General features: G+C 37.6%; 4 protein-coding genes across 5 annotated transcripts; 1 reads left to right on the forward strand and 3 right to left on the reverse strand.

The window, feature by feature from the left end:
• Nucleotides 1-205: 205 nt before the first annotated feature.
• On the reverse strand, nt 206-3,128 carry LOC114757459 (pre-mRNA-splicing factor cwc-21). The gene is made up of 3 exons (XM_028946519.1): nt 2,736-3,128; nt 1,845-2,415; nt 206-1,804 (listed from the first exon to the last, which is right to left on the reverse strand). Exons 1-3 carry the CDS (start codon nt 3,089-3,091, stop codon nt 968-970), a joined length of 1,764 nt encoding a protein of 587 aa, XP_028802352.1. The 5' UTR covers nt 3,092-3,128; the 3' UTR covers nt 206-967.
• A 696-nt stretch (nt 3,129-3,824) lies between these two features.
• LOC114757441 (protein arginine N-methyltransferase 1.5) lies at nt 3,825-12,142 on the reverse strand. The gene is made up of 23 exons (XM_028946502.1): nt 11,663-12,142; nt 10,669-10,786; nt 10,320-10,429; nt 9,518-9,607; nt 9,348-9,413; nt 8,731-8,810; nt 8,490-8,565; nt 8,306-8,392; nt 7,975-8,044; nt 7,553-7,638; nt 7,434-7,469; nt 7,257-7,325; nt 6,893-6,961; nt 6,701-6,754; nt 6,508-6,582; nt 5,854-5,946; nt 5,658-5,761; nt 5,252-5,300; nt 5,085-5,171; nt 4,776-4,881; nt 4,537-4,624; nt 4,242-4,335; nt 3,825-4,135 (listed from the first exon to the last, which is right to left on the reverse strand). Exons 1-23 carry the CDS (start codon nt 11,798-11,800, stop codon nt 4,052-4,054), a joined length of 1,929 nt encoding a protein of 642 aa, XP_028802335.1. The 5' UTR covers nt 11,801-12,142; the 3' UTR covers nt 3,825-4,051.
• A 1,579-nt stretch (nt 12,143-13,721) lies between these two features.
• Nucleotides 13,722-16,379, forward strand: LOC114757442 (glucan endo-1,3-beta-glucosidase 5). The gene is made up of 2 exons (XM_028946503.1): nt 13,722-14,560; nt 15,263-16,379. Exons 1-2 carry the CDS (start codon nt 14,214-14,216, stop codon nt 16,356-16,358), a joined length of 1,443 nt encoding a protein of 480 aa, XP_028802336.1. The 5' UTR covers nt 13,722-14,213; the 3' UTR covers nt 16,359-16,379.
• Nucleotides 16,380-16,645: 266 nt separating this feature from the next.
• Nucleotides 16,646-20,290, reverse strand: LOC114757448 (endonuclease V). 2 transcript variants are annotated; one of them, XR_003741564.1, is made up of 9 exons: nt 20,140-20,290; nt 19,774-20,041; nt 19,630-19,692; nt 19,180-19,219; nt 18,883-18,947; nt 18,551-18,667; nt 18,124-18,248; nt 17,547-17,608; nt 16,646-17,311 (listed from the first exon to the last, which is right to left on the reverse strand). XR_003741564.1 is itself a non-coding variant. In XM_028946510.1 (9 exons), the coding sequence occupies exons 1-8, from the start codon at nt 20,208-20,210 to the stop codon at nt 17,549-17,551; spliced, it is 813 nt and encodes a 270-aa protein (XP_028802343.1). In that variant the 5' UTR covers nt 20,211-20,290; the 3' UTR covers nt 16,646-17,311; nt 17,547-17,548. The 2 variants fall into 2 exon arrangements, 1 of the variants encoding a protein (XP_028802343.1); XM_028946510.1 differs by having other exon boundaries at nt 18,120-18,248.
• Nucleotides 20,291-20,745: the final 455 nt, after the last annotated feature.

Raw genomic sequence — 20,745 nt, forward strand, 5'->3', positions numbered from 1 at the left:
TTTTTTTTTTTTTTAAGTTACACCCTCTGTCGGTATTTTACAACAAATACATTCTAACAGCTCAAGTTAGCCAACTGACAGGAGCGGAATGGCAGAGTTGAATTATATAGCATGATTGCAAAATCAGTCAGACAAGGTGTTGGATGGATTTGAGCGCGAGACGTGTTGAACATTGAAGTACAGTAATTCGGCAAGGTTCATCATAGACCTTTCAACCTCGCCCTCTAAGGACGCTCTTCTTGACATACATGACCCCCAGTTTCAAGCAAAAACTTGCTCGAGCTTGCTAATACAAATACCATAATTGAAGTACGAGTTCCACTTATCCAGAAAAAACATAGAAACAAACGTTGGCCAGAGGTCGTTGAAAGCGATGGGGATTTTTTTTGGGGGGGGGGTGTTTACATCTACTCGTTTGCCTCTACCCAGCGCTTTCAAGATTAAAGCAGCACAACGAACTATTTTAATCCCTCAACCGTATTTCATCATGTTCGTCACTTTCATGCCTCTTACTATATCGTTGATGCATGAATCTTAGTACCTGGCTCTCCTGGAGTGATCTCTATAACTCTCCCTCTCATAGCCTCGTTTTCCCCGTTCTCTATCTTCCCTATCATGTGTTTCATCCCTTCGGTACTTCCTTTCCTCACGGTCAACATCATCCCTGTGGCGCTTCCTTTCCTCACGATCATCCTCATCCCTTCTGCGCTTCCTTTCCTCACGATCATCCTCATCTCTTCGGTGTTTTCTTTCTCCTCGATCACCTTCATCATCCCTTGTGCGCTCTTTCCTCACGTTCGTCCTCATCCCTATCCCTTGTGCGCTTCCTTTCTCACGTTCGTCCTCATCCCTATCCCTTCTGCGCTTCCTTTCCCTTTCTTCACGATCATCCTCATCCCTTTGGTGTTTTCTTTCTCCTCGATCACCATCATCATCCCTTGTGCGCTTCCTTTCTTCATGACCATCTCTACCCCTTTCTGCCATTCCTCTCTCCACGATCATCATCATCCCTCCAACGCTTTCTTTCTCCACCATCATCCTCATCCTTTCTGTGCCTCCTTTCTCTAACATCATCCTCATCCCTCTGGTGCTTTCTTTCTTCATGATCATACTCATCCCTTCTGTATTTCCTTTCCCCACGATCATTATCATCCATTCTGAATTTCCTTTCTCCATGATCATCACCATCCCCCCTCCCATATGTTCTCTCTCTCCGATCATCTTCAAGCTTGCTCTTGCTTCTCAACATTTCTTGACTTGCACTATTGGATCCCTCCACAAAACTTCTCTCCTCTTTCTTACCGTACAATTTCCTCAATGAGTTCAAGCCATCAGCATTTGGGCCATTTTTTCCTTTTCCTTCAAGATCTTCAGCATCAAATCTGAATTTTTTCTCTTCCACACCATATCCTTTAACATTTGGATTAGAACTTCTTTCATATGCCTCCTCACTGTCTCTACTTTTTCTTGAAACAGTTTCTCTCTTTCTCGAACTCTTGTATCTCTTATCAGAAGAACCGCTATCAGAATCACTGTCACTTTCATCAGTAGAAGAGTACGATTCCTTTGCAGAGTCTGTATCCAAGTCATCATCAGAATCATACCTTTTCCTCTGCTTCTGTTTACCATGTACACTTTCTCTTCTCCTCCAACACATCATCATCATCATCATCTGAATCATGCCTCGTATGAGCTTTTTATTTTTGTCCTCTCTTTTCCCGTCTGTATCAGAGTCATCATCAGAATCATACCTTTTCCTCTGCTTCTGTTTTCCACGTACACTTTCTCTCTCTCCTCCAACACATCATCATCATCTGAGTCATGCCTCCTATGAGCTTTTTTTATTTGCCCTTTCTTTTTCTTGCATCATCACTACTGTCAGAATCTGAACCAGATTCAGAAACAGAATCAGAATCATCACTTTCCCTGCCCTTGCCTCTCTTGTGCTGATTAGATATCTTCTTCTTTGAAGCCTTCGCCATTCTCTTAGAATCACTATCAGAGTCATATTCATCATCACTCCCCCTCTTTCCTTTGTGATGCCTCCTACTACTCTTCATTTCCCTGCTGCTATCTGAATCAGACGAATCATCCTCCTGCTTTCTCATTCGACTGTCACCCATTTTGATTCGCCTTGAGTCTTTGATGTCCTTCTTACCATCATTTTCAAATTTTTGACCTTCAATCATTTGCTTCTTCCGAGCGAAATCTCTATCCAAAAAAGCATGCTCATGTTTCAGAGGATGCTTGTCATTCCCATCAGTACCATTTTTCCGACCAGGTCGTGGTGCATCATCAATTTCTTCTATATCCATTTCATTAACTTCAGCTGAAGTTATGCCAAGAGCAGCTTTCAAAGTTTCCATTTGCTTTTCCTTTCTAGCAGCAATTTGGTGGGTCTGTGTGTCAGAAAACCTGGCGGCCGAAAAAAAAAAAAAAGTCATGGCTGAGAGCACCGAACATGATATATTAGGCAATATAACAATATTAAGTTATTCATACCTATTTATCATGAACCCCTACTTTAAAATGTGAATGCAATCATGCAAACTGTGTCTTTTTTCTTTTTTTTGTTGGAGGGTGGGTTGTAACGAATAAAAAAAGCATAAAATCTTAACAACGAATAAAGAGGCCAATAAGCATCCGAACAATGCTTCATAATCACATAGCAACAAAAGGATAATGGTTTCCAAAACATAATATCAAGTAGATCTTAATAATCAGACAGAAATTACTTTTTCTCAGCAACTGACAGCGGTATAGGTCCATCGCTTTCCTGACTTGCCGCCTCCGCTTCCAATTTCTTCCGAGCCTCATCCAGTTTCTCAGCAATTTCAGCATCAGTGTAACCCTGATCAATAAGTTTATCTTCGAGGACCACCAGCTTGAGCTGAATCTGACGTTTGCGGTCATGCTCAAGGATCTCTTTGTTAGGCTTCCTAGTAACACCTGCGATACCCTGATCAGCTTCATATCCACGGGCGTTTTCAGCAACCTTGCTAATCTTGGGCTTGACAAAGAACTTGTTGCTCTGGATGTACCCATTCGTACCAGATCCCCTAGGGGTCTGTAACCCTATTCCGTTGTACATATCGGTTGCTCGAGTAAAAACCCTGCAATTAAACAGAATTTAAATCCAATCTAATTATTACTGGAGACATTGATGTAATCACATTTAATTTAATAATTAATTTCAATTCAACTGGTTATTTTTTTCAAACATCATTTAATTTAATCCAAATGGAAATCAATAATTTCAGTTTAATCAATTTAATCAATTTTCAATCAATAAGTAATTAGATAGTTTTTTATATTCACTTGCCTGTGATAGTTTTATATTTTTTAATCATAGTAAAATCAAGTTAATTATCTTCCGTCAAGAAGATCATTTCAAATTATAATAAATGCCAAATTTTAGTGAACCATCACGTAATAATTGAAAATTTTACATTTTAAACTGTATTAAATTAATGTTAGTTGGCTATAAATTTTTCTTGCCAACGATTGATTGTAAATTAACATCCATCCTAGTTTTAGTTCAAAATACTTTGTTTTAGTCTGACCCAAAGATAAATTTTAAAAATAATGATTAAATGCATTTTATAAAACTAAATTTTTAATTATTAACTTCCATGCGGGCCCAAAAAAAAAAAAAGTATTTAAGAGGTGTTTAAGTAAAAACAAAACCATAATTTTAAAAGTATTTTTATGGTATATAAAGTAAACATATAGAGAAGTTTGTCTTGTTTGCGGGCTTCCAAACACCCTTTTAGTCGAGAAAAACGAACCTGAACAAAGAAACCCCAGAGAGAGAGACGTTCATCTAATAGAAATTATGAAACCATATACTACAATTCAAGAACACACAAACCTACATAACCTATCATAAACATCTTATTGTACAATGTGGTTTGCAAGAACGAACAGAAAGTGAAGGACATCGGGCGAACTTGAAAAAAATCAGAATTCAACTATGGGGAGGATAGGACATTGTGGGGTGAAATATCAAAAGCCCCGGGATGTCCGAAACTCAACCTCACTTTCGAGTATTCTAAAGGCCAACCCAGTAAGAGCGTCCATTGCTATTGTGAACTGGAGACGGAGAGGGAGACGTAACACACCACTCATACCAAACCTGATTAAGAAAGTACGAAATCAATGCTACGAAGGGGAAGAAGCAGTTTTCAAGGATCAAGGCCAAAAGAGGATTAAACACGGTACAATATATGGTTAACACCAACCTTTGTTGGACCACAACAACGCCAGAAATGTACTTCTAAAGTAGCGCCCCGATCCACACAAATGGGTACCCTTAACGGGAAAAATATTGCAAACCTGCAAATAATTAGAAAGCCGAAAAAAGTTTAGCGGCCGGCCGAAAAACTGTACTCTCTATCATTTATCTGTTATATCACTAATATTTAACCTTTCAACATGCGTCTTATAGACAAATAAAATAAATAAAGCCCAATCATTTATCGTCCCATGATGAAATTATGAAAAACAGAAAAATAGAAGGGAAACTAAGTTCAATACCAGCTGAACATATTCGGCGTTGCTGTTGAGGGTTCAATTCCAAGATGCACATCTTTGTAAAGTGTAGCATCAAAGTAGCCAGCAAACCCTGCGGTCAAGGTGTAAAAATTTGTAAAGTATCCACGAGACCACGAACATGAAATGCATTGTATCATATATTTAACACAGGTACCTTTTTTTTTTTTGGAAGTGTCAATAATTTATAGCCTACAGTAAGAGAAAAAGAATGCACGACGTACCATGAACCATAGCTGATCCAGTGTCATTTGGTATCACAAATTGTAACTTCTTGTATCGATTGTTGCTTTCCATATCTGAGGGTTTTGGATGAGTAAATGTAAAAACCTGTCCATGGTAAACAATCACACAAACAAGGACAAACCACTTAACATAAATGTTTTTGGCCACAAAAGAGAACTCTAATCGAATGCTTACTAAAGAAGAGTATTTAGCAAAATCATAAATGGACCTCAAACAGTGTAAAGATCAGAATTGTGAATAAACTGAATCAGAGGAAAGATAAGTAGGATGCATGAAGAGCCACTCACAGGTTGAGATGGTGCCAGCCTGGCCACATTGTGTAATTTCACAACATAAGCAGTTTCAAAGTGTGCTATATCTTTATGTGCCTTAACCTGACAAGTAATCACAACCTTGTTAAATAAAAATTTAATTTAATGCACATAAATGAAACAGTGAAAGACAAGTGGCATACATCATTATATAACTTTGAAGCTGTCACTGGTTGGAGGAAACTTGTGTACCTGAAAGGATTAGTGGGCAATGATTAATAAGATAATTAAAAAAAAAAACAGAAATTATCAATGAAAAAGTCCTTAACATTTAGCAGGTTGGCTAATGACATCCATATGAAATTAAAGTTGCCTTTTGACACTGATCTAAAATCATATGCTACCAAAATCAATAAAAACAAAAGTGCTTAACACTAGTAACAAAACAAAAGGCTTCACAAATATTCGGGTAATGACAACATAATAAGATTGAAGTTTACATGGCTATTGTCAGCTTCACGTGTTCTTTGATCCTCACATTATCCCGCAGGAGTTTACAGTACCATTTAACTAGGGAACAAAAAAATACAGGCAGAAGGATTTACTCACGAAGATGGTATTGAAATTCCATCTTGCTTCAAAAACCTCTGGGCTCCATCAAGGCACTCAGGAGACAGCTCATTGTCACCAAAAGAACCTAGCAATTCACTTACCTAGATCAAGACAAGGCGCATTAAGGCACTAAATTACAAATAATATAATTTAAATAAATGACAAAAAAAAGGAGAGAGAGATGCTAAGATACCAATATGTCGGCCTTTTCAGGCGCATTCCAGTGGCGCATGTCACTTGAGACTATGGTAACTGTACCTTCCCAGCCCTCTAACCTAATCAAACTCTGTTGTAACAAAAAACGCAATGCCATCGTTGAGATAAAAATGATTAAAACATTTAGCAGCTTGAAAACACTTTTGACAAGCTATACATAACAATTCCATCAACAATTTGCCAAAAAAAAATAAAGGGGAGAGAAGAAAACCAATTTATAGAAACATTCTATACAACAAGATGCAAGGCTCCATCAATGTCCATCATAAGAAACTTAAATACACAAAAAAAAAAAAAAAGGCTGATCCACAATAAAGAAAAACAACAACATTTTTAGCTAACAGTGCTGGAATAGCAAGTTGTAATGCATTTAACTATTCACAATGCCAAGCTATGTAAACTTTCATGCATGAATTAAAAAAGATGATGATATTCTTGTATGCACACATCAAACACATGTTGAAACATAAGAAATGATAAAAACTAAGCTAAAGTTGAGAGAAACCAGTCACTGCTATTGTAAGGGAAAAGAAGATAAAAAAATGTGTTTGAATTGCAATATGCAAGGAATATTAGTATATGGAAAAATAAATGGTTGAAATCACCATAGAAGAAAGAAAAAACCCCCTACATTAAGCGTAACGACTGCATTAGGATTCTTTTCCACCGCATATACTTTTATCCTCCTCCCAGTCTCTTCGGCTGCCTACGGATGAAGATAAAAATCACCCAGTAAATAGGATATACACAATCTAAATTCAACAGAAAGTCTGAAGTTAACACCACATCCAAAAGTTCATAGCATAGAAAGTACAAAAACACACCTCTAATGATGCCCGAACAAGAGGTCCGCGCCCAGCACCAACAACCATCAATATCTAACCATAGGAATTCCAAAAATCATTATATCTGCCAAAATAATATCCCACACCATCCAAATCCACGCATGTTTAACTTGGTGTTAAAACATAACAATCAACAAATCAACATGCACAAAGGATCACCAGAAATCTTACAGTGATAATTTCAGACGCCTTTTCATCAGGAACCCTATCCAGCAACGCTTTACATATTGCTCTTTGATACTAACCGGGAAAAAAAGTTAATGGTTAGACTTTATAGTACAGTTACATCACATAATAAGCAGAACCACCAGTTGCAATAGTTACTGCAGTCTGGACTATGTTGTTTAAAATGGAGTCTAAGAAAAGAAACTCATTGCTCTAGAGTCATCCAATGAACTTGTGGGTCCACATTAAACAATTACTATAACTTAATGAATCAGATTTATGGCATTGCAAGATTTATATTTAAAAAAAAAAAAAATACAGACCGACAAGTTAATACAAAATTGAGAATAGATTGAATGCATGACCGTACCTGACTGTATTTCACTGTGTCTTTCTCAAACGTTTCATAGGTTTGAGCCTCTAGATTATCCATGAGAGGCTGCACAATTATTAAAAAAAAACACCTCATCATTCATTAGAAAACGGTGAAAAATCACTTAGTAACAAAGGCCAAAAACAATTGAAGGGCCAGATCAGGAATACTTACTTGCAAGGGTGCCTGTAAGAAGTCCCTGTAACCAAGCTGGAATAAGAGACTGAAGGTCAAGAGGAAGATAATAGCAGATAATATTATACCTTACTTCAACACAAAGAAAAAATAGGCACCTCAAAGCGTTCTTGCTCAGGAATAGGATCCATTCTTTGGTATAGATAAGCAACATAGTCCAGATAAGGCCTCAAAGGATGTCTTTCTGGGGAAAATACACTCAAAGCTGAATACTCGTGGCCAAAGGACTAATGGTCAAATGTAGATAAATACAACACAACAGCAAATCATAACCTTAATATAATGCATGTGGAGACACAAGACCATGTACATCCACAAAAAAAAAGAAGGGAGGGGAAAACTTGCAAATACAACATGTGCAAGTGCCATAGAATAACCATGGTGCTCATAACCAATTTCGGACTACATAAAATCAGCTCAACACGAAAAGAACAAGTCAGACTAGTTCACTGCTCAAAGTATGATCTACAGCATTAAGATGACATGTGTGGGTAGAAATAGACAGATACCAGCAACTTACCCACAACAGCATGAGAAGCATCTGGATCCACACTCGCTCTTGGATGAACTGATTTTCCAGAAATAATTATCTGGACAGACGTTTAAAGAAAATTCAGTACTTTTTGAAGGGAAAACAGGACTCTTGAATTTGACTTGATCAGTAAGTATCTGCTAATGGGGACTATAGTATCCCAAAAAAGATGAACAAGATACCAGGATTGTAAGAATAAACTCAGACTACAAGGCTATCCACAGAGGAAATAAATGCTCAACTTGCTATATGCCATCCAATAGTTACTACAAACCTAGATATTGGCTAACACAAGATTCAGAGAATTTAGATGGATTACCTGTATAGAATGGTTAAGAAAACGAGTAACTAGCATCTGGTGGCGCTTTGAGAGGCATGGATAACCGCGAGCATTAGTCAAAAAGCACTGCCGAAAATCGAGTATAAATTCTTAAAATTTAAAATCAGATTCAGCAGCACCATAACATGCATAGGTTGTATAATATACCACAAGGCGTCCTTACATCAGTATTTATTATAGCTGATCTAACAGGTTCCCCAAACCAGCGCCCAAGTGAGTTTGCTGATGGTAATGTACTCCTTAAAAAAAAAAACAAAGAAAGAACTCTGAACATATCATGGCTAAAATAAACTATGACATTGGTGCAACCGCACAACAAGCTCAACAAAATTTAGCCAAGATGCACGATACAAGATCAAAGTATAAACCACTATGAATCAAAGGCCTGATTCTGAACCACTCACACAATATCAAGTGCGATAGACAATTGACTATGATGCTCACAGAGGAGACGAAATGAATTCCAAGTTTCCCAAGAATCAATCTGTAACCCATGAAATAAAAAGCTTGAGTATAAATAAGCTGGCATCATAATTTTAACAGCTAAGAAGAACTCAAATATTCAAAGATCAGATAATACACCCCTCAATAGTCTGATCCTCAACAAAATTACTTTTACAATTTTTCAATAGATACATATCACAAGGAATATTTCTTCACAATATAAGGCTCAAAATATGGTTGTGATACATGTCTAACACACTCCTTGATGGATAAAACACAGGCCTATCATATCCTGGGCTTAAATGTAATTTAATTAGACACACAGGAATGGCAGTAATGTTGTATCTATAACAATTTAGGAACACCACATGATTTGCAACCATAATGTACCGCATCAAGGATCCATTCATTCAAAAGGCTAAAAAGTCTCGTGAAAAACCAAGAACAACAAGATCCCCCCAGTATAAGATTTAAGATTGATTTTAAAATTAGAAGAAGAAAGAAACCGCAATACAATATGGCTCAAATAAAGAAAACGAGGCAATCATGCAAACAGGATTTTAGAATATTTACTCACCGAAGTTTCAGAATTGGCACCCATGGAATCATCATCAGACATGATCAATGGAATCCTAAGAAACAGCTTTATAACAAAGTTACAGAAAATAAGAATTTTAGCAGAGGGAAAACGACATCTAGGAAGGAGAGACAGAGAAATCAGCACAAAAGTTGAAGAAAGACTCGCACCTGCATATGATTTAGGTTCTGCAAGATTTGATTCACACATCTAGCATAATTAGCACAAGATGTTCTCTTCGGAGCTGGAAGAAGGCAAGCCTGCAGAATATCAAAACAACTTGGGAAAAACCACATGCAACTGACAGCTATAAGATAACAAAAGGCATTGATAAAGGTAGCCACGACATCAAAATACTAAATAACATGTCACAGAGTGGGGCATATACTAGTCACATGCACATTAATGTCCAGGTAAGATTTCATATTGAAAAAAATGGCATCTGAATCACATCCTAATTTCGAAGGAAGAAGTTAACATCTTTCATGCTTTATATGTTACATACACACATAAGCTTACTGATTCCAGTACATCAGAAATTAAAATGTCTGCTTACCAAGATCCAGTCAGTGATTCTCAAGGGAAACAATATAATTCACGTATCTTTTCATAGGTCAACAATTGTCACCACATAATTTCATAGATCATACAGAAAATGGTTCGATTGCATCAAGTTCTTAAACAAACACTTTCCCATGTCATCGTTTCCCTTCAGTTCTTCACTTTATACTTTTAATCAGAATGATACAGTATTCCATTATCGGAAGGAGCTACAGTAGCTAATAAAGGGAATAAAACAAGAAAAAGATAACCAAGTCATTTCTGCAGAGAAAATGGTGGCTAATTGAGTATAGCAGAAGTTCAAGTGGCAAGAGTAAGCATGACTAAATCCAAAGGGTATAATAAGAATCAAAACCAAAAGTGCAAGCATCAATTCAAAACTTGCCGTAAATTGATCATGCCAAAACTTACCTGTAAAGAGAGATGAGATGCCCAAGCTATTTCTTGTCTGAGAGTGGTTTCAGAGTCCATCCTGAAGGTTTCATCCTCTGAATCCAAATCGATCCATGAGCTAATTTTTCCTGAAGAAATGCAACATTTTAAGCATCTTATAAATTTTGCACAATCATGAATTTAACAAGATTTACCAGACAAAAAGGATAAACAAGTATAGTTCCAGCACAACAAATAGTTCTTGTCACAAACACATGAATGGCCTATTACAAGAGCTGCACAGTTTAAAAGAGTGAAAAGAGCTACGAATAAATTAAATTCCCCGCAATCAAAGCTGATAAGAAAAATTGGTAACTCAAGTCCATACCCACTACACGACTACTCCACTGTGAAGGGCTCAAGACCAAGTCTGATCCGGCAAATGGAAGAACAGAAGAACCAAAACTATCCTTCTGCACTAAACTTGGTCGATATGCAGGATCCATCTGAATAACACCATTAAAATATACAAGTGAAAGCAGACGATGAGTATCCAGATATCCATCCATGAATATTTATATATCTAAGCAAATTGCGGTTATTTTACAACAACTATGATTTGTTCGAATTATGATAACCATGAATATTTGTGTTCTCTTTCACCAGCTGATGACTTAAGGTAGCTTAGGACCAAACGCACAGATGAGTCTGACGCTAGACTTAGTAACATATGATTGGCTTGCAAGCTATCAACAAATTTTATTTATTTATTTATTTTTAAAAGTAAGAGGTAAAGAATTGTATTGGAACTCTGTCAGCCACCGAGCGGAGGACAGATTTTAATAGGAAGGTTGTGCTTTGACTAGTTTATACCAAAATGGCCTAATCTATTTGGTTAGGACTTACTACAAGCTCAAATACATACTTCTCATCACTTGCAGATCGTGACTTCTTATTATACTCTAATGTAAGAAAATGTAGTTTAACAAATCCACTCAGTGAAACCCAGTCAGCTAATTGTCGAGAAACTTCATTGCAATAGTCTATAAAGCATTTCCATTCTAGGTGAGGTTGCTGACCATTCACACACATAGCAGCAAAAGCGGCTAATTGGCCACCACATAAACTCCACGTCACTTCTTTTACTTCATTATAAACTCCTCGTAACATACACACATCATCGACAATGCACCCGCATGAGGAAACATAGATACAGCAGAATGCCAGTATGTTTCTTCTAAAGTAAATGCCGAAATAGTTAGAAATGCATATTCTACAGAATTTTCCGCCGGAAGAAAATATCGATTCCCATTATTTCATGTCAATAACGTTGAAATCTAAAAGTAAAAAGAAGATTGAGAAAGGAAGCATTCGACACGAACCAGAGGAGCAACAACGAAATCGAATCCCCCGGAAACGAGATGGAGAGTTAGCACATGTGGCATGTCATCACTGAACTCCGTCTCTATACCGCAATACCGTGATTCGGTGTTATCCCCAGCCCTTTCTCCGAGCGGCATTGTCACCAACTTTCAGCAAGGAAGCAGAAAAGCAACAGAGAGAAAATAGAGAAAGACCCGAAAAAGAAGAAGAAGAACGAAGAACGAAGAATTCTTGGGGGGGGGGATGGGCAAGAAAATGTAATCAAATCTCCATATATAACCCTCTTGATACCCGAATCAGCTATGCCAGCCTCACTAGCCAGTCGGCTAGCTCAATAACTAACTAGCTAGCAGGTATGTGATAAAAAAAAGGAAGAGGGCTAACAGTCACAGACGATGGAACGTGTTTGAGAAGCTCGCGTGCTGAGCTCAAGGCGCGAGTGAGAAGGAGGGCTTAGGGAGGGCTTTACGGCAGAAAAGAACGCAACGCCCGCCTTCCTTCCATTGCCCTCGTGGCGGAGAATTATAAACTCAGGACTAGGGTTTTGGGTTAACGGGTCCGGTTCAGACCAACAATTTTCCCATGTTGGGCTTGGGGGTTCTACCTAAGCAGCCCAAACTGTCCAATAAGCAGGTATTAAGCATTGTTTGGTAAATTCGTACAGGTAAATATGCCAAAAAAAACAAAGTTATTTCGTGCGTAAAAATATTTTTAAAAATATTTCTCAGATATTTCAAACATCCAGAATATTAAACTCAATTTTATATGGCATTTATAAAATTTATGAAAAGTTTCACCTTAGAAAATAAACAGTACTGCCTCCCATCCTAAATATATTAACTTGAGGGGTGTTTGGCTGTCGCCAAAAATACTTTTAGAAAGTACTTTTCCGCAAATTGAGATAATTATTTCATATATTTATTTTATATATTGTAAAATCACTTTTAAAACTAATATTTAATTTCCATTCAAATACCTTCTAACAAGAGAGGGGAGTTATTTGAGGCCACAAAATGGGTTCCAGAATCTGATGACTCATTCCTTCGCAAAAAAAGAAACCTTTAACAATATTCAAAGTGAACGTGGGGGGTTTTGGCGAGCTAAGACTGGACAATACATAAAAACGGTGTAAATGATCACTGGCCCTCTCCGATCAATTATATTCACAGCCCACCCAGCGAGCCAGAGTTAGAGCAACAAGTGCCACGAACCCGCCCTCCTACCGTTTTATACCTTTTCAGCCTCTTAATCATTCTGACGGCAATTTAAAATTAAAATTAATTTTTATTTTACACCCGTAACAAACATAGTTATTAATTCTGTTAAATTCAAATTTTCTATCTCCCAACACACAACCTCCTTCATTCATACCAGGTTCTGGTGAACAAAAAAAGACCACCAAGCTATTGGCAATACATTTCTGCTGACTTGTGATTTCAGTAGTCTTGTTGAGCCTTCTATCATAGTAACTTGTGATTTATACTTGCATCCAAATAACAAATGGGAGTTATTTAATATTAAATAAAAAATTCTCCCGTCTCTATTAAACGAGGTTCACGAAAGAGCAGGAAATCCGAAATCCGACCATGTGGGTTGTTTGGATTAGTACAACTAGGCACCTCAGGAGGGATAAGTGGAGAGGGGACAAACAAATAACTTAAAGCAAACTTAAACGTTAATGTTTTCGTCTGTTTTTGAATATACTTTTAAAATCACGTAGCTTCCGGACTCTTCTCTTAGCCTCTCTCTCTTCCTCTACAGTTCTAAACTTTCCTTTTTTAACGTCTCCTTAGAAATCATGCCATTCTTTATTTCAAACAAAATTAGGACCCAAAAAAGGAAAAAGGTCCATATGAGTGGTTTGAGGCTGTCTCAGTCTGCAAGGAGCATCTCAAGGCCATGGTGCGAAGGAAGGTACTTTGTCTGAGGAAGGCAACCGTCAGAGAAATTGAAGGCTTTCTACTCCAGCAGTGTCAGTTCTGGATCATAGGAATTCGCTAATAATATAATCAATTCGTGGATGAGATATACATCCATGATTTTCCATATATATGTTTTTTTTTTAAATTAAAAAAGTGACTACTTTGTTGCGTATGGTTGCCTGCTCATTGCACACACAAAAAAAGAGATTCTCCACCATAACTTCTTTTGCATACTTCATTGATCATTCCCCTTTCTCTCTCCATCTTTCCTAAACTCCTCCATATGCTTAAGCTTAACCACACCAAATCAGAAGTTTACTACAGCTTTTCTTATTCTTCTTCGCTGCTCTTACGTGGTGCTTTCCATCTGAATTTGATATCATATCAGTGTATTTTCTTCCTCTCTATATGAAGAAGTCATCAACGATTCCCTATCAATTCTGAGAAGTTTCATATCTGAAGTAAACAAATATTTCAGCTCTGCCTTCTAGTGTTGATTTCCAAACCATCGTACTTGTTCATACCCACAAACTGACCCAAGTAGCCAAAAAGCAGATTTGATCCTCAGCTTTTTTGTATTTATCTGGTCTCTGTCTCAGGTTCTCTAAGGCTGAAAAGATTGATTAAGATGATGATGGAAAGAGTGAAATACAGTGGGGTTATTGTTCCTTTGTTGTGTAGTGTGGTGTTGGTGGGGATGGTGAGTGGGATTGGTGTGAATTGGGGGACACAAGCAACACACCCTTTGCCAGCATCTACAGTGGTAAAAATGCTTAAAGACAATGGAATTCAGAAGATGAAACTGTTTGATGCAGATTCAAATATTCTGGATGCTCTAAAGAAGTCAGGGATTCAAGTGATGGTGGGTATTCCAAATGACATGCTTGCTCCAATCGCCAACAGTATGCAAGCTGCTGAAAAGTGGGTCTCCAAGAACGTTTCGTCTCACGTGTCTTCTGGTGGAGTAGATATTAGGTAAACTTATATCCCTTTTACTAATCAGTAATTCAACCATCGCTTCTTTGTGCTGAAACTTATGGTAGTTAACGATATTCGACTCTTTGGCCAAAAAGAAAAAAAGAAAAAGAAAAACAATATTCGACTCATAATAAGAGGTCATGCGATCGAGTTTATTGGAATATATGTGGGCTTCGGTGAATAATTCAAACATGTTAATCTGTTGCTTATCAGTTATTGCCTGGTGAGATGGATTTGCACGAACTAGCAATGACAAATCGTTGTGGTTTTGAACGGTTAGATGTAGATTTCAAGGGAAATCTAAAGTTGTCACTGTTAGCTTCGAAAACCATTCCTTATCTGAAGAGATGTAGACTTGAAATCCCAGATTAGCTTCTTTTATGTAGTCTTCTGATTTGAACTCTGATTCCTACATACTCCGTTAAAAGTTAATCATTTCTACAATAATGGTTCACTTTCTTGCACGTTTTGATGGAACTAGTTTGATCATATGCTGCCTCCCCATATAATCCGTACTAAGACGATGGGTTATCTCGACTTGAAGTTACCATTTGGGGTTTGGAAGTGACAAGGAACACATGTTTCGAGTATTTACTACGTTGCAGTGTCCAATCAGATGGTTGAGAAGTCTTCCTAAGCCTTATGTGACTGCTTTTGTCAGCTTTCTTACCTATTATTTCTTCTAATAATTTTTGCAAGGTATGTTGCAGTGGGGAATGAACCTTTCTTGTCGACATATAACGGCACCTTTGTATCTACAACTCTTCCAGCCCTTCAAAACATTCAATCAGCTCTCATCAAATCTGGTTTGGCCAATCAGGTCAAAGTCACCGTCCCTCTAAATGCTGACGTGTATCAGAGTTCATCTGACAAGCCTTCCGATGGGGACTTCCGACCAGACATCCACGACCTTATGCTGCAAATTGTCAAGTTCTTAAGTGACAATGGAGCCCCATTTACTGTCAACATCTACCCATTCATCAGTCTCTACAAAGACTCAAACTTTCCAGTTGACTATGCCTTCTTCAACGGCTACCAGACCCCCATAAACGACAATGGAAAGATGTACGACAATGTTTTTGATGCCAACCATGACACGCTTGTTTGGGCATTGCAGAAAAATGGGTTTGGGAACTTACCCATAATTGTGGGAGAGATTGGTTGGCCAACGGATGGAGACAGAAACGCAAATCTTCAGTATGCTCAGCGTTTCAACCAAGGTTTCATGTCTCGCTATATTGCAGGAAAAGGGACTCCAATGAGACCTGGTCCTGTAGATGCTTACTTGTTCAGCCTTATAGATGAAGATCACAAGAGCATTGAACCTGGAAATTTTGAACGTCATTGGGGTCTGTTTTACTTCGATGGCCAACCTAAATATCAGCTTAATATTGGATCGTCTAAAGGATTAGTGGCCGCTAGTGGCGTGCATTATCTGGAGAAGAAGTGGTGTGTGTTGAAGCCTTCAGCGAACCTTAATGATCAACAAGTGCCACCAAGTGTGGCTTATGCTTGTGAGAGAGCGGATTGCACTAGTCTTGGATATGGGACTTCTTGTGGGAATTTAGATGCAAAGGGTAATATCTCTTATGCATTTAACAGTTACTACCAGGTAAGTGACCAGCTTGATAGTGCTTGCAAGTTCCCAGGCCTTTCCATCGTCACTAATCAAGATCCTTCGGTTGGAGATTGCAAGTTCAGAATCATGATCCAGACAGATAGTGCTAACCCAGATAGGAGGGTTGGGTCTTTCACAATAGTGCTGTTTCTATTTTTGCTTTTGACTTTCCTGTAAACTAAAGTAGCTTCAAGTTTTCTTTTTTTTTTTTTTTTTTTTTTTTTTTGGTGAATCTAAGTTTTCTTTTGTTTACTATATATTTTCAAACTACCAAAACTGTGTGAAAGGCGAATTTGGATTTCCAATGACATTTTATAGCATAAACTTCAGATTACCCCTGATGACAGCATAAACAGAAGAGTACTTGCTTCGAATGTGGATTTAACAGGGCAAAAATCGCTGCACATAACAGCCCGTGATCAAGTGAGGTGGTGTCTGAGGTGAAAAAAAAAGAAGACAAATGCTGGAGCATCATCTCTCACAGAATGCTGTTATTCTAAATGCAAATTATAGTTTCCAAGCCAACCGCAACTACTGACACTACAGCTTTCTTGGCCATCAGATCCATTCTTGAAGAATATTCTCAACCAATACTTCCATGCCAATACAGGAAGGACAAAAGATATGACACTTATCCATATGAGATAAATTATTTATGAAGGTCAATCCCAGAACTGCAGGCCCAGTCGCTTTCTCAGTTACAGCATGGCCTTCCAAACAAGATATATCTATTAACTGTTTACAAACCTTTTCAAGACCAAAGACGCTCTAGCATTACTTTTTAGGATACAGTAGACCACACATTCCTTTCCTTTTGCAAGCAGTTTATGTAAAGACTGAATGGATGGGATGCTGCCTTCTCCTAAATTGACAATTATGCTGTCCCTTGTCAGAGATGGTTCAAGTATTTACTGACCAGTCGATTGACCACTCATGACCAAGCTAAGATGTTCCAGCGTCCTTTTATTTGACCTTTTAGTTTCATGTGCTGGCCCTATCCGGATATAACAAGTCATCCATGGCTAATATAGTGCAGGTTGACCATCAAAGTTCATTCATGTCCCTTGCGTCCAGTTATCCTGTCTAACCCAGTTATTTTATCTCACACGAGCCTCGTGGCATAATCAAACCTGCCAGAATAAAGGAGTACGGGAACCAACTAATTATAAAATAGCCCAACCATATCATAATTTGTCCTCACAATGAGATAAATTATCTGAAAGGCAAAACCTTGGGGTTTTTCAGTTATACACGTGCATGTGAAAAAAATTATGATTTAACCACTTAAAACATCATGCTAGTGCACAATTCAAATTATTTTAGCTCAATCAGGCGTTTAAAAGTGAATACTGAATAGCAGCATACCATTACATGGTTTTGGCATTCGTTTGAAGCTTCCGGATGTAGTCCCTAGATCTTATATCAGCCTGCAGTTCAGTTGGAGATGTAAGGGCCGAATACTTTTGCTTTTATCCTCTAATCTATAAATGCATTAACCAACCGAATGTGGAAACACTAAATCAGTCAAACTGCGAATAATTGCAACATGGACACTAGTAAACCTGATCCAGCAAAATTCTAAGAATCAATAAAGGCAGCAGTCTGCAAGAGAAGACTTTGAGGTGAACTCCCCATACAATACATAATTGTGTTTGAGAGAACAAATTAAAAGTGAAAAAGGAAAGTGTCTCCCCACCACAAGTAACTTTTCCAGTAAATCCCAATAACAGCCAAATAACTGGCCACAGCTTTTGGACAAGAGGAGTGAAAAACGACTCTAATGAGAAAAGAATTTGATAAGGCATAAAAAATTTCCTTGTACTTTATCTGCTTAGTGCAACATTATTCTTTCCTTAAACTAGGATATGAGTTATATCCCTTCAATGAATTCAGTCCATTTCTTATGATTCCAATTTCCAAGTGGCAAAAAAGTTTCACCTGCCTAATAGGCTCAGGCACACGATACTTGCAAGTCATCTGGGCAATTGTAATGGCAGTGCGAAGTGATATCCGATGACCAATTGAAATGAATATTGGCTTTATTGATCCCTGTGTAGATCTCATGGCCTGTATGAATGGAGCGCGCAGGATAAAGACACCAAGCAAAAGTTCATAAACATATTATGTTGTATTTTAGCAGTTTAGAATAATTAAAGATTGTTTGTATTTAAAAAGCAGACCAAATCAAGATATCAAGTTGAACTGCATAAATACATGAAACTGAAACACTAAATTATGGCAGTTTATTTAATTTTGTTTTACTTGAGTTTGTCACGTAATATTTTGAAATGGCATATCGATGCTGGCACATAATCATTGATATATTATTATATCAAATGACACCAAGCACCAGTAGCCTAATGTCTTACCGCTCCCCATATCTGTCCCGATCCTCCTACCAGAGTGATAAAATCTTTAGCATGGTTTTCTTCAGCTTCTAGAAGCTGTCTCACTCTAGATTGATTAAGACCATCCACATGATGCAGCTGGAACAGGTAAAGCTCAATAAGTATTTAGGTAACAAATCAGAACTTCTAAACAAGAAAAACAGATATAATTTTTATTCCATGAGTAAGGGCAGAGAGACCACCATTATAATAGTCTATCAAATATCAGTTTTGTGGTATATGAGGGACTGAGAAAATAAATAATTAGGCTTTTATTGTAGAATGAATTGATTGCTATTACTATCATTACTGACATTCTTTCCGATCCCAATTGTTGGGAGATCAGCCACAACTCCAAGATGACATGCCAGGCCAAAACCTGCAGGAGTTAAGGATTTAGAGACTTCTCTGAATACCCGGGGAAAATGAAACGGAGAACATTTTAAACAGTTTATAAAAGGAACAATACAAGTGTTCCAATTTCTAAGACCACTTTAGAAAAACAACGTACCTCGAGGATGGAGTATTCCGTTCCCATCAACTAATAAGAGCTTTAAAAGGAACAATACAAGTGTTCCAATTTCTAAGACCACTTTAGAAAAACAACTTACCTCGAGGATGGAGTATTCCGTTCCCATCAACCAATAACAGCTGCCAACAGTATCAGCAGAACCTTTTATTAAAATGATGAAGAAACTAACTGCAAACAATGAGACCTAATAGAAAGTCCTAAATAGCCAGCGATCCGTTACATATGAGGTTTTTGCTGCAGCTACCAGGATTGGTGCCACCAGCAATGTGATTATGTCAATAATAAAAAGGAAAAAACTTAGGTACATTTTCCTAGGTGATATCAACTCCTTCAGTGACAACTTAATACGTGGACATTTCTTACAACCAGTTGCCACTCTTTTAAGAAAGCTCCCCACCATGTCATAATTTTATTGTATGCTGTATAGCTAACTAATAAAAACGGTTCTGGTTTCAAAAGCACCCGAACCACATTCAGATGAAATTTTCTTATGGGACATTCATATGACTTTGTGATATGCGCCAATTACCTGTGGGTAGAAAGGATTGTTACACCTTTTCATTTTCTCCAGAAGCTCTAAAAGAACTGGAGCCTATAACAAGAGAACAATCAGATAAAAGCTGAAATAAATGTTTAATGAGAGGTTTTGGAAGCTGAAAGAAACAGATAGAACCTCTCTAAATGCAAGGAAACCGGGGACGTAAGGGACATGAACAGCGACTAAAGAGAAGTCTTCGTAGACAACTTGTAAATTTGGGAAGTCTAATACCACAAGGGTGCCACATGCCATTGATGGCTCATCCTTAGAGAAGCTTATATCAACCCCACCTACATATCTTAACACTTCCAACGCTCCTTGTTCGCTTGGGCCAGCAGGTGTGTTTAGTTTCCATGTGAAACAATCGTCTGTGATCAGTTTAGTCCTGAGAAAATCTTGTGCACTGAAAAGGAAAATCGAAGGGGTTCAAAAACAAGGGTATGGTTGCTTACGATTGACTGAAAAATTCTCAAATTTAGATATGGAAAGAAAATCACACACGCAATCCAGTTCTGGTGATCTTGCGACGAAGTGAGTGAATCTAACGACCCTTCTTCGGATTGTTTTTCCATTGATTGAAATCAGCAATGAACGCCTGCTTAGCCCCACTTCGGTGACGGGAGCAGTGCGTATGGAGCAGATTCTCACTGCAGAAGTCAGCTGCGTCTCGGGAGTCTATAGTTTTGCGCCAAATTTTAATTATTGCCAAAGAACATTATTGGTGTGAATATAATTTTATTTTTCCAACAAAACTCGATTTTATTTATTTTTCTGGGATAACAGGACTCTATTTTATTTAAAGTGATTAACGCATGGGAATAACTAATTTTTTTAATTACCAAAGATGTCTTGAATTATTTTTTAAAAGAGAAAAATTTACATAAACAAAATATGAATATACTGGATGAAAAATTTAGGAAAACCGTCATTTAAGAAGAATTTTCTTCATTTCTCCGCGCTAAAACGAGGTCCTTAAGAATCTAGCAGTAGATTGTACTATGATGCTTTGTTCCTTCTTAGTACTCAAATCACCTGATATGTCAGTAACCTTTTACATGGGAAACACGATAAGTTGAACTTTTACAAAGGAGAATTACATTCAAGTCC

This window comes from Neltuma alba, unplaced genomic scaffold (genome assembly GCF_004799145.2).
Source record: "Neltuma alba isolate B1F8T4 unplaced genomic scaffold, ASM479914v2 tig00010596_pilon, whole genome shotgun sequence".
NCBI lineage: Eukaryota > Viridiplantae > Streptophyta > Magnoliopsida > Fabales > Fabaceae > Neltuma > Neltuma alba.

Bases quoted from the DNA above. Each gene is read 5' to 3' on its own strand.
- LOC114757459 (XM_028946519.1), bottom strand. From the start codon at position 3,091: ATGTACAACGGAATAGGGTTACAGACCCCTAGGGGATCTGGTACGAAT. The intron at 2,416-2,735 runs GTAATTTCTGTC...TTCGGCCGCCAG, and splicing joins CTGTCAGTTGCTGAGAAAAA to GTTTTCTGACACACAGACCC. The intron at 1,805-1,844 runs TAAAAAAAGCTC...AGATGATGATGA, and splicing joins CAAGAAAAAGAAAGGGCAAA to TGTGTTGGAGGAGAGAGAGA.
- LOC114757441 (XM_028946502.1), bottom strand. From the start codon at position 11,800: ATGCCGCTCGGAGAAAGGGCTGGGGATAACACCGAATCACGGTATTGC. The intron at 5,301-5,657 runs GTGAGTAAATCC...TAATCCTTTCAG, and splicing joins GGAATTTCAATACCATCTTC to GTACACAAGTTTCCTCCAAC. The intron at 4,882-5,084 runs GTGAGTGGCTCT...TACCATGGACAG, and splicing joins GGCTGGCACCATCTCAACCT to GTTTTTACATTTACTCATCC.
- LOC114757442 (XM_028946503.1), top strand. From the start codon at position 14,214: ATGATGATGGAAAGAGTGAAATACAGTGGGGTTATTGTTCCTTTGTTG. The intron at 14,561-15,262 runs GTAAACTTATAT...AATTTTTGCAAG, and splicing joins TCTGGTGGAGTAGATATTAG to GTATGTTGCAGTGGGGAATG.
- LOC114757448 (XM_028946510.1), bottom strand. From the start codon at position 20,210: ATGGAAAAACAATCCGAAGAAGGGTCGTTAGATTCACTCACTTCGTCG. The intron at 19,220-19,629 runs GTAATTGGCGCA...TACTGTTGGCAG, and splicing joins ACAATCCTTTCTACCCACAG to CTGTTATTGGTTGATGGGAA. The intron at 18,948-19,179 runs GTAAGTTGTTTT...TAACTCCTGCAG, and splicing joins CGGAATACTCCATCCTCGAG to GTTTTGGCCTGGCATGTCAT.